We start from the raw sequence: 12,047 nt of genomic DNA on the forward strand, positions 1-12,047 counted from the left end.
CTTGGCCACAGCTATAGTAGTGTAATCAGGATTTCCATTAATATGTTTATCCTGAACAGCAGTGTGGTAATTCTTGTGTAGATAGTATTGTGGAGAAGGGATGGTGTCTCTATAAAATATGCATCTATCATGGAACAAAGATACCTACCCTGTCAAGTCTAGCACAATGAAAGAAAAAGCAATAGCTTTTGGCAATTAGCTTAAAACTACCTTTTATTTTTTTATCTTAGTTCTGCTAGTTCACGGTGTTTTTAGCACAGAGAGACTGTCTAGTGGAATCTTTCTTAGTTTAGCACAGAAGTTTCTTGTAAAATCACTTTCAGGGCTTCACCAGTGAGTAAAACTAGAAATAAAACAAGTCTGAGAGGTGTCTTTTAGGGATTTTCTGGTGAGAATTAGTGTACTATTAATGTCTTCTGCAAATAAATCCTGGAAATAAGTGTTGGTTGCATGTTCTAATTTTAATTCCAATGTCGCTGGCTAGCTGACTCACCAGATGGAGCTGTAGGATTGTTATTCTTCCTTAGAGAGTCAGCTCTGAATCCCTGAACAATGCTATTGTGGGAATCCAGTGTAGTCTTATCACTGAATAAAACAACTACCAGAATGATTTATCAGTCTGTGGTAGGAGAATACTAAAAATCCATTTATTTTGTCTACTTGCAGGAGATCACAGCATTCAGACTGTTCTATTCACATTGTAGTTTGTGACATTGCCAAATTCTGATGAGACAGCTAAAAGCTGATTGGGAAAGGCTTGGAAAAAAAAAACCTCTGTTTGAGAAGCAAAGTTCCCAGTTGTGTCCAAACTGAATTCCTGGGCAGTGTGTGAAGCATGAGCCATTGTCCACAGTGCTCAAATTGCTCACAGCTTAGGGCTTGGATGCTGAACAGAACCCCTTTGGCTCAGCTGTGGGCAGAGTGAGCACCTGAGCTGGAAGTGAGTGAAGCAATTTCAGCAAGTGGTTCAGATGTGTCTTCATGGCAGTGCTGCAGTGCAGGCATTTTGGGACAGATGCTTGAGTTCAGAAAGCAGCAGCAATGGACTCAGGCTGAGTACATGGTGCCAATTAACTCCTTGTGTGTTAATTAATGTGTCTGATTCCTTCTCCGAGTACTGTACTGGTTTTGGCTGAGTTGATTTTATTGCCAGTGTCTGCTAGGGGCTGTGTTTGGGTTTGTGCTGAGCACAGTGATGATCTTACAGAGATGGTTTTGTTGCTGCTGAGCAGGGATTACCCAGAGCCAAGGCCTTTTTGGCTGGGGAGGGGCTGGGGGTGTGTGGGAAATGGGGGGAAACTCCCTGAGACAGCAGATCCCAAGGGACCAAATGGATATCCCAGACCATTTGGCATCGTGCTCAGGATATAAAGTTGGGAGTGATGGTGTTTGTCTTCCCAAGCAGCAGTTCCACATCCTGCTCCCCTGGAGGTGTCTGAACACACCTGCCTGCCTGGGGGAGGCAGAGAATTCATTCTTTGCTTTGCTTGGCTTGCATGCCTGGCTTTTGCTGTTCCTATTCAAATGTCTTTAGCTCAACCCATGAGCTTTTACCTTGCAGATTCTCTGCCAGTCCCCCTTGGTGGGGAGTGAGTGAGAAGCTGCGTGGGTTTGGCTATGGCTGTGGGCAAACCACAACTCGTGACTAAGGCTGATATTTTTCAGCTCAGAAAATAACATCTCAGTTGTGAATATAAGGGCTCCAGCATCAGTCCCACCCTGGTAGGAGAGGGTTCATTCTGGGTACATACTATCCTTGATAACTCTTTTTTTTTCCCCCCCCTGTGCTTCATTAACAGTACAAAAATCAATTTTTTGTGGGGAGCTGCAGCTGCAGAAAGGACTGTGAGCAGGCAAGCAGCTACAGTATGTGAAAGAATGGGTTTGTAGTGAACGAATCTGAATGTCTGTGAGATTTGGGTTCTTTTCTGGCATCTATTAGGCTGCCCTCCCACCTTATGGACAAGAAGTTTTAAGCCACAGGCTAAATATAGGTTCTGATTTTTACATTCAGAAAAATCTTTGGTATTATTTCTCTCAGTGGGTAATACAGATAAATGTTAAAACAATTAATACAGGGGATTGTTTAGGTACTTGAGAGAAGCTACATCTGAAAAATTTGTGTGTTTTGTGTGACAGTTGATTATTCTAAAGGAGATTCTGTCTAGTAGGATTGCTCTGACAATGATAGCTTTTGGAAATATTCTTCAAGCAGATACTCCATTAAAAGACATTAACAGAAACTGAGTTTTGGTGGATACATACAATTCTGAAGGCATTTAAACAGGGGAATAAATAGGTAGCAATGGTTCAGTGATTACCAACTTTGTTCTGCTCTCCTGTCCTGCTTTTCAGCTGAGCTCCAAGGTGCCACGAGCTGTGATGTCACTTTGGACAAGGTGAATAACCATACATGGTGCTATTCCTAGCTGACAAAAATAATACCAAAATCTTTGTTTAGTTCCTGGTCCTTCAGGACTTCAAGTCCTTCACAACTTGTTCAGTTTAGCTCTAAGCCAAAAATAGATTTACTTGTAAGTAAGCAAAATTAGGCTTAGAAGAACATTTGCAATAGTTGAGAGTTTGGGTTTCCTGTATTGGTGAGACCATCATTAACTGCTGTGACAAGAGGAGGAGGCTGGTAATGAAAGATAATCAGTGCCACTGATGATGATAATGATGATGATGATGATGATGATGATGATGATGGTTATGGAGAAAAAAGAATGAGCATATTGGAGGCAAATGATTGTCTGTGACACATACAAATATTTGTTACAGACAATAATTGTTGTTTATAATACAGACTGTACAAAGCAGTCTGTATTAAAGGATGTATTAAGAATATATCCTGACTGGCTGAAGAGAAAAAAATCTTGTAGAAGGAGAATAGTCTGTTGTATTTCTCCATAAAAACAGAGTAATTTCTGAGATGGGAGGATGCTGGGCTGGAGGAAAGGAGGAAGGGGAACAGGCAGTAAGGGCACACTGTTGTATGAAACACAATGCATGATTTCTTCTAGACATTCTTAGGAGTATTTGGAAAGGAGAGCCTTCTGAGAATGCTGATTTCTAATTCTGGGCTGAGCAAAAGGCTAGGAAAGGAAAGCACCTTCCAATACATTGCAGATGCCAATATTTTAGGAAAGGACCATTGTACAGAGCAGGTGTGCTAAAGCTCATCCTGGTGCATCTGCTGTGTCTCTGTATGTGGCTGAAGAGGTGAAATGTCCTCAGGTCATTGTTTAACATCAAGGGCTCTCCAAGGCAGAACACACCTATATAGTAAATTTGGTGACACCTTTTTTCTGTTCCCCACCAGGGGAATTGTCAGAACGATGTGCAAGGCATTCTGAGTCTTACAGTAATAGGGGAAAGTCAGAATTGGTTTTGAATCTCTTCTACAGGAAATATTTTCATGAGAAAATATGTGACAAGCCTGGCAGTAACACTCACTTGTCCCTGTACTGCTTTGAGCAAACATTTTGTTCCCAGCAGCTGTGATGAGCTCAGTGTGGATCTAACCTAACTAAAGGCTGAGGTGCTTTCTGATTAATGTATTTAGCCTAACATCATTTGCAAATCCCTTGAAAGTGGATGTGGTCTTGAGACACAGAAATTATGATTTTATCACCACTATCATCCCATTTTTGCAAGGAAGATGAGATTTTAAAACATGATACATGAATACATGTCAGGCACAGATGCCCTAGACATAAAGTCATCAGTTCTCTCTTTTTGTTGGTTCTGTCATGACTGGAAATCAGTCTGGCCATGTTCTTGTGTTTAAAATAAACAACTGTCCTGTACTCAACACTTCCACAGAATGTCAGCAGAAGCAGTAGTATGCAATGAATTTAAAGCAAATGCAAACATGTGTTAGGATTTTTTCCCAAGTGTTAAAAATGTGAGAAAGAGCACATCAAAAACTATGATGTGCAACATTCTGGCTGTTTACCTTAAAAAACATACTCCAAATAACGTTTTTTATGGAAAAGTAAACACAACAACTTCTCATATTGAAATAAAGCTCTTCCCTGTTTCTTCCAGTATATTTGTGAAACAAAATGTAGAGCTCCTTGTTTTGGAAAGGGAAAAATGCTGCCCTACCCCTAATCATTTCTCTGCAGAGACTGAAAAGCAGTTTGTAGGTTTAATTACTTTACACAGCAAGCAAAGGGAAAAGGAATAAAAGAGCAAAAGTAAAAAGTCTGAAAAACTTTTGGAAAAGACAATAGCCAAAGTTTCAAATATGGATGGAGGTAAAAGCAGGATTTAATTATACCATTGTTAGAAAAAAACTGCAGAAAGACTTGTCAGGTTGCAATTTATCGTAGTCTTGTCTATCACCATTTGTTGCCAGGCTCAAAAATTAAGTGAATATGAGAAGTTTTTTTGCATGAAAGTTGTAAAATATTGTCACCAACCCACCCCCACACACCCATTTTATTTCACACTGACAAAAGCTGAGATGAATGAGTTGCTGTCTGGCCCTTCCCACTGTGTGTAGTCATTGGCTGGCTTGGTTCTAAAAAGGATTTTAAAAAGGGGAATAATGTGCCTTTGCCTGGGATCTGGGACTGTCAGGGTGCTGAAAAGCTGATCTGTGAGCTGCCAGCATGCAGATCTGCTGGGCAGTGTGCGCTGTGTGCGTCGTGACACAAATCCCATTCCAGCCGGCGGGAGGCTGGCAGATGTTTAAAAATGATGCCACAGAAATCATTCCTGAGATCACTGAGAACACAGAAACGCCGATGGAGCAGACTTTCAGCAACAACAATACAATGAATCAGGCAAAACATGGAGGAAGACACATACAACAAACTCCAGACCTTAACGGTAAGAAAAATCTCATTTTTACTGTTTTGGATCATAGCAGACAATATGTAAAAGAATACTTTTTATCATATATGTTTGTTTATTAACACTTTTAGGTGTGGCCCAACTGCTTTAAGTGATAGGGATTTATATCTACTGTTGAGGAAGTATGAGTATAAACATTAGAAAAAATATATTGGAGTTTACTGATGAAAACATCACTGCTGCTCTGCCCAGCTGCTCTCTGCAGACAACTCAATACATAAAACCTGAAGTAGATATTACTTACCACTTCTCTGTGTTTTATGCTTCCAGTGTGAGAAAATACCACAAGTCACTTTTCTCTCTTTAATATTAAGGTGGGGGAATGGGCTGACAGTGGAGACAATAATATAAATTCTTAATATTTAGGGACATCCACACTAATTGTGACTAAGATCACACATCAAAAATGGCCCATGGAGGTTGTGTTCAGCTGGATGAGAGCAATGCTGCTCACTGTGCTTTGCTAACAGACACATCTTCAGTCAGATTCCAGCAGCCAAAAATGCTCCATGATCTATTGTCACTGCACTTGACCAAATGTCTAACTTTAGCAGCAATACAAAACATCTCCTCCTTTTGAGGAGAGACAGAAGGTGGAAAGCCAACACCAAACAGAGAAAGGTAGCTTTAAAAAAGTTTTCTGCTGGAAAATAGGGCAAGCTTGGTGCTCCAGACACACAGCAGAAAGCACAGAGCAGCACAGCAACAGATCAAACTTAGAGTTGCCACTGTTGTGCATTGCAGATCTCAGCCAGCCTTCTTTTTCTGGGGACACATGGAAGGCAATTGTGAATTTCTGCTGCAGCTGTCAGTTAAGGCTTTTAAAACCATAGGGTTAACAATATTGTAAAAGAAAGAAAAAAAAAAGGGAAAGAAAAAATTTAAAAAAGAAGAAAAAAAAGAAAGGAAAAAAAAAACCTCAAAGCAAAAATTCTAATGATTTTGAGAGTGTGACCTTAAAGTGTTCTTTAATTCCTGAGGATGGAGCACTCTGTTTCTCCCAGGCAGCCCCACCAGCCCCAGGTCAGAGCAGGTTGGTTTTCTTGTCACATCTGAATCCCTTCATTTTTTAGCCTCTTAACTACTCTAACATCAGGTGATGGGAATCTGCCCCATGATATGTGCATATTTTTTGAAGTGGAAAGGACATTTAATGAGGAAATCAAACAATGAAGGACACTGGGCAGTTGTTTATGGTCTTGCATGTTCATTTTGGCATCTTTAACATAAAGAATCAAAATTGTGACCCAAAGTGGGGACACCTGTCTGGAACATATGGGGATGCACCAGACCATGAATGACTTTGCACTTTGAATGATTTTGCACTTTGTTCAACCTGCACATGACAGGACAGGACATAATGCACATAATATCAGCCTATAGAGCGGAGGCAAAGGCCTGGATATTTAACAGTACCTGCCTGTGCATTATGGGGTACAAAACACCTTATTCAATGCATTTTTTTCTTCCAGACAGGCAAAATTTTCATAGATGCTTAGGGAACTCAGAGTTCACATTGCCAGTATTTTTGTCACAGCTGACAAGGATTGTTTAATTTCATTAATGCAGTCCTCCAAACTTCTAAAAAAAAGAAATCTTGCTATCTGTACTTCGACAAATAGAAATCTGAGCACCAAAAGTCCTGTTTCTGTACTTCACAGGAAAATCAGAAATTAAAAGGTCTGTACAAATACTGTTCTGTCACTAATGATTCAGGGTCAGAATTCTCTTTTGCTGAAGTAAAGAGGGAACTTTGAAGCGTTCCTGAGTTAAAACTGTCCTTTTGACTAAGAGAAGAACATTAATATGTGTTTATCTAGATGAAGTTATTTGATAAACACCTAAAAATCAAATTTTGTGTCTTCCCAACAAGTCAATTAACCAAGCATGTCATTTGGGAAAAGAGACACTTTTGGGAAAAGTTATGTCCCTACAACTGGAAAGTTTCTAAATACTTCATGCTAAAAAGTCTTGTATTTTCTAATGCTTCTTTTGCCTATAGTTATCCATTGAGAAAAAGGAGAGGGAAAATCTGTAAGGTTCCTAATAGCCAGAAGATGCCTCTAGCTATCTGAATGAAACTATGTGGGCCATGTGGAATTACCACAGAGAGTAGTGAACTTGGAAAAACTAGTGCCAGAATAGTGGGAATTCCTTAGTGCTGCTGTTACCTGCAGTGATTTTTCTCACCTGGAACACATTGTGCAAGCTAAAAATCACTTAAGAAACACTTTTTGTGGCAGAAGGATTTAAATCTGGAGTTAACATCTGAAGTTAATAGAGTTAAAGTAGAGCCATGGGGGAAGGAGTTGTCCATGGGTAAATGAAGCCAGGAGATCACTGTCCAAATTTCCCATGAAGTAGCAGCTGCTGCTGGGGCTGAACTCCTGAAGCTCCATTTCCCCCTGCACAGCACTGACATGAAATGTCCCTGGTGGATTTTATTCCCCAATTTGTATATTGTTATTCAAGGGTCTCACAGCCAGAGCAGCCAAATAGCCACAAGCTGCAGGAGTGACTCTTTGGCGACATTTCTCCTGAAAATCTGCTGTTCCAGACGTTGAACTTATCTCAGAGAGACACCTGCTGCAGAGACCAAAAAGTGCTTTCTCAAAGAGGAAGCAGCCAGTCATTAATGAAGTTACTCTTGTTTGCAGATAGCAGCCAGTAATTAATGAAGTTACTCCTGTTTGCAGATAACAGTCAGTAATTAACAAAGTGACTATTGTTAGCAGATAGCAGTCAGTAATGAATGAAGTTACTCCTGTTTGCAGCTAGCAGTCAGTAATTGATAAAGTTACTCCTGCTTGCAGCTAGCAGTAATTGAAAAAGTTACTCCTGTTTGCAGCCAGCAGTCAGTAATAAATTAATGCAATGACTCGTTTTGCAGCTAGCAGTCAGTAATGAATGCAATGACTCCTGTTTGCAGCTAGCAGTCAGTAATGAATGCAATGACTCCTGTTTGCAGCCAGCAGTCAGTAATAAATTAATGCAATGACTCGTTTTGCAGCTAGCAGTCAGTAATGAATGCAATGACTCCTGTTTGCAGCTAGCAGTCAGTAATGAATGCAATGACTCCTGTTTGCAGCTAGCAGTCAGTAATGAATGCAATGGCTCGTTTGCAGCCAGCAGTCAGTAATGAATGCAATGACTCCTGTTTGCAGCTAGCAGTCAGTAATGAATGCAATGGCTCCTGTTTGCAGCCAGCAGTCAGTAATGAATGCAATGTCTCTTTGCAGACGCAGAGTTCAGCTGCCGCGAGATGCGCACCACGCGCTACCTGACCGACGGTCCTTGCCGCAGCCTCAAGCCCGTCAAGGAGCTGGTGTGCTCCGGCCAGTGCCTTCCCTCCCACCTGCTGCCCAACTCCATCGGCAGGGGCAAGTGGTGGCGGCAGAACTCGCTGGATTATCGCTGCATCCCTGCCCACAGCCGCACGCAGCGCGTGCTGCTGGCCTGTCCCCAGGAGGAGACGCGGACTCACAAGTTCCGAGCCGTCACAGCCTGCAAGTGCAAGCGCTACACTCGCTACCACAACCAGTCCGAGCTCAAGGACTTCGGCAAGGAACCTGCCAGGCCTCAGAAGAACAAGAAGCCCCATCTGTCCAGAGCCAGGAGTGGCAAATCTAACCAGCACGAGTTAGAAAATGCTTATTAGGAGGTGGCTCTGGGTGGCACAGACTGGCAGCTCTGGATGTTTTGTAAACCATCAAAAGGCGCTCAGAGGCCACAGCATGATGTTCTGACTGCAGTAGGTTCCAATTCCTTCTGCTAAGCTGGGTCAAAGGCTCACACAGACAAAAATTGATCAGATTGTAGCACTTATGGTCTGATAAGAGAATGAGATAAAGCGAGCAGGAGGGAGCTGGAGGGACACCTTGGAGGTTCATGCGAGTTTGTGTGTCTGGTCTGAGGAGGAAGGCAGAGGAAAGTGAAGCTGTTATGGTGACAATCAAGCTTGGCTAGAAATCATTCCACTCACTTGCTGTGAAAAGAACACTGAGATCCCTTTCCCAGACACGTGCCGTGATGCAGGACAAGCTCACAGTTAGAGAAGCACCAGTTGGCACTCTCTGAATGAGCCGTGGAGAGTTAGGGGCAGCAGGGATTTCAAGTTACGGTGAATGAAGTCAAATTGTTGGGAAATTAACATGTTATCAGATGTCCTCATGCACCAGGTGTTTCCTCTCAAACACAGAAACCAAAATCTGACAATAGTGTCCTCAAAACAGAAGTAAAAATGTGACAAATCTATTTCACACTTTTGATTAAAAGAGTGTGGGACCAACAGGTTCCAAACTGAGATTTGGCAACTAAGACCATATTGATTTAGGAACAATGATTTGTTTTAGGGCCAGTTCAGGAAATTCTACTAAGTGGGGCAGATTTATGAAACAGATGCTCCTCTCAAACCAGATAACCTCACTGATGTTTGTCCTGTAAACAGCTAACAATATACATAGTTTACCATAAAAGATACTGATTACTCCTTATTTCCTAGAACACATTTGACTTTAATATCAGCTTAGATATGTCCATTTACATTTCCTGTTCTGTAGAGTTTGGATTATCCTGCACCACACTTTGTAGCCCTGTAACTGTGCAAACCAAGCTCTGTGAGTAAGGTGGTGGTTCTGTGAAAAGTGAGCCTCTGCTAAGTCATGAATTCCTCTAGAAAAGTCTTTATGCAGCTTTGATAAGTCTTTAGTTTGGCAGCAACTTTCTTTTACTTAGCTTCTCAACACTCAGACTAATGTTTGTGTTTTTACATTAAAGAATATTGTTAGAAAGTGAATTGTATACGTCCTGTAGAATTTATGCTGAAATAATATAAGCTGTGGAAATTTGCAATGTTGATAGGTTTTTCAATTATTTTATGTGGGATCAGAACCTAGAGAGAAAAGGTATCATTTCAGAGAGAGAATTATGTATTTATTTTTTTCCAGAAGTTATTTATGCAATGTTTTAACTTGTAGAGAATGAGGAGTAATACTGCTTTAAAAATATTAGTCTGTTATTTTTAATTTTAAATACATTGTTAATAAAGTTGAAACAATGATTAATTGTAGGAAGACTCCTTGATTTTCAGCTCCAGCATAAAGCTGATTTCCTGCAAAGCCAGTGATTTACAGAACAGTCAAGGTGTCAACTCCACTTTCTGTGCTCAAAAATGTTGAGGTCCTTATTTCCAGCAACCCACACATCTCTAAAGAATCTCCATTCTGGCACTTCTTGCTCTAGTACAGGATATTTCATTCCTGGGTGGATGAGTAGCTTAGAAATATTTCTGTATTCTCATTTCTGTTTTCCCTGGTGGAGCGACATTTCCTGATTCATATGTTCACAACTGGATAAAGCCACCACAGAAAACAATAAATCTGTGAACTGTCAGCCAAGATTTCTTGATTGAAATCTGATTGCTTCAGGCTTCTTTCATTGGGAAAAAAAATAAATAAATAAAAAGAAGTCTGCAATCCCTTTCAAGTGCTGCCAAGCAACAGTTAAAAATTTATACAATTTGGTATTGTAGATTTATGCTTATTTCCATTTAGTCTTTAGGAAACATTTTCCAATAAAGTCACAGAAAACTGAGCTTGGAATGCACAAAGCATTCAGATCTTTCAATGCAGATGTAAACATGAACAGCTTTTTCAAGACAAGCAGTATGTAAGGTGTCCTTTCATTACTAGGATTCCATACATCGTATAAAACCCAAAATAAACCATTGTCATAACTGCCACAACATTTTCCAGACTTATCTTTAACTTCATGAATTTCACACTTGGGGCTTAATTTGCAGAATTCACTATTAACACTATGAACACTGCTGAAGTGAGAAAAGCAGAGCAGTTCTCTGGCAAGATGTTCCACAGTCTCTAAAGCATCTAAAGTCACTAGAATATTGTTTTTAAAATGTTGATTGTGATAAGCCAGTGAAAGAGACTTGCTCCACTTCATGTCAGGCTTCACTCTGGGTTTCAGGCAATTCAGAAGCACCAGGCCTGCTGCAGGTGAACCAGGAATGTCTTTCTCCCAAGTATTTCACCTGAAAGAGTTTCTCTTCCCAAAAAAAAAAAAAAAAATTCTCCCATATAATTCTTGTCTACCAAAAGTGCAAATGTTTCCTGCTGTTGAACTGCCACTCAGAATCTTGAGTTTTTCTGCCTTACAATGTAAGGATTCATTCTTTGCAAGTTATAAAAACTTTTACAAGGATCCCAGTGGATTCTGGGGCACTTTTCCTGCTGCATTTCCTCTTACCACCCATCCTGCTTGCAGGGACTTCTCACTGGTTTAGCCACAGGTTCAAAGTGGATGAGATGAGCAGTCTGCAGGTGTCATTGCTCCTCTGTGACCTTAGTGCTGAAACAGTCAGCTCCAGCCACCACTTCTGCAATTTATGTTATCAGGAAATAAATAAATAAATAAATAAATAAATTTTTTATATATACATATATATGTATATATGAAATTTTAGTGTTTTGCAAACAGCTGGAGAAATCAAAATATATACAATGTTTCAGAGGTAGACTGCTACATTCTCCTCCACCTCCACATCCATGTGTGTTCTTTTCAGACAGAGGATTTGGGGTTGTTAATTCATTTATTTCTTTATTTATTTATGCAATCATCCTCTTTTTTTTAACCTCTAATATGCACGATTTGTGAGGAGAAAGAATCCCTAACTGTGAGTTTTTAAGAAGTGTCTGTAGGAAATTGGAGTTTCTCTTTTACACAAAATTATGTACTTTCAGTTCATTTCAGAGAATGGACAGTGCCCTGATATGTGCTCCTCCCACAAAAACATTAGACATGGATTTTCTTCAGAGCTAAACTCTTCAAACAACAGTTTTCATTGGAATTTTTGCAATAAAATAGCACAACTGTGCATCATTTAGGTGCTGCTAAAATGCAAGTAGTAACAGATCACTGCTTTTACCTTCACTTGGCTGAGAACTGAACCACTGCCACAATGGGAAGTCCCCAGAAAAGCAATCAGGGCACTTTTTTCAGACAAAATTCATGATTTCTCCAAATCTGCTTTACCCCAACAATTTGTGTAGACTGTGGCACATTCTCTACAATATACTCACTGGCTTAAAATAGTCACTGTGCTTACTTCATTTCTTTTTCTGGCAAAAACACAACTCTGCTCTTACTCAGTGAAAAATAAACCTCCCAGC

General features: G+C 40.3%; 1 protein-coding gene across 1 annotated transcript; it reads left to right on the plus strand.

Annotated features, from left to right (window-relative positions):
- The first annotated feature begins 1,469 nt into the window (after window positions 1-1,469).
- On the plus strand, window positions 1,470-9,489 carry LOC146420544 (sclerostin-like). The gene is made up of 2 exons (XM_085048146.1): window positions 1,470-4,839; window positions 8,103-9,489. Exons 1-2 carry the CDS (start codon window positions 4,620-4,622, stop codon window positions 8,519-8,521), a joined length of 639 nt encoding a protein of 212 aa, XP_084904272.1. The 5' UTR covers window positions 1,470-4,619; the 3' UTR covers window positions 8,522-9,489.
- Window positions 9,490-12,047: the final 2,558 nt, after the last annotated feature.

This window comes from Lichenostomus cassidix, unplaced genomic scaffold, assembly GCF_008360975.1.
Source record: "Lichenostomus cassidix isolate B80296 unplaced genomic scaffold, HeHo_3.0 HiC_scaffold_787, whole genome shotgun sequence".
In the NCBI taxonomy this organism is placed as follows: Eukaryota; Metazoa; Chordata; class Aves; order Passeriformes; family Meliphagidae; genus Lichenostomus; species Lichenostomus cassidix.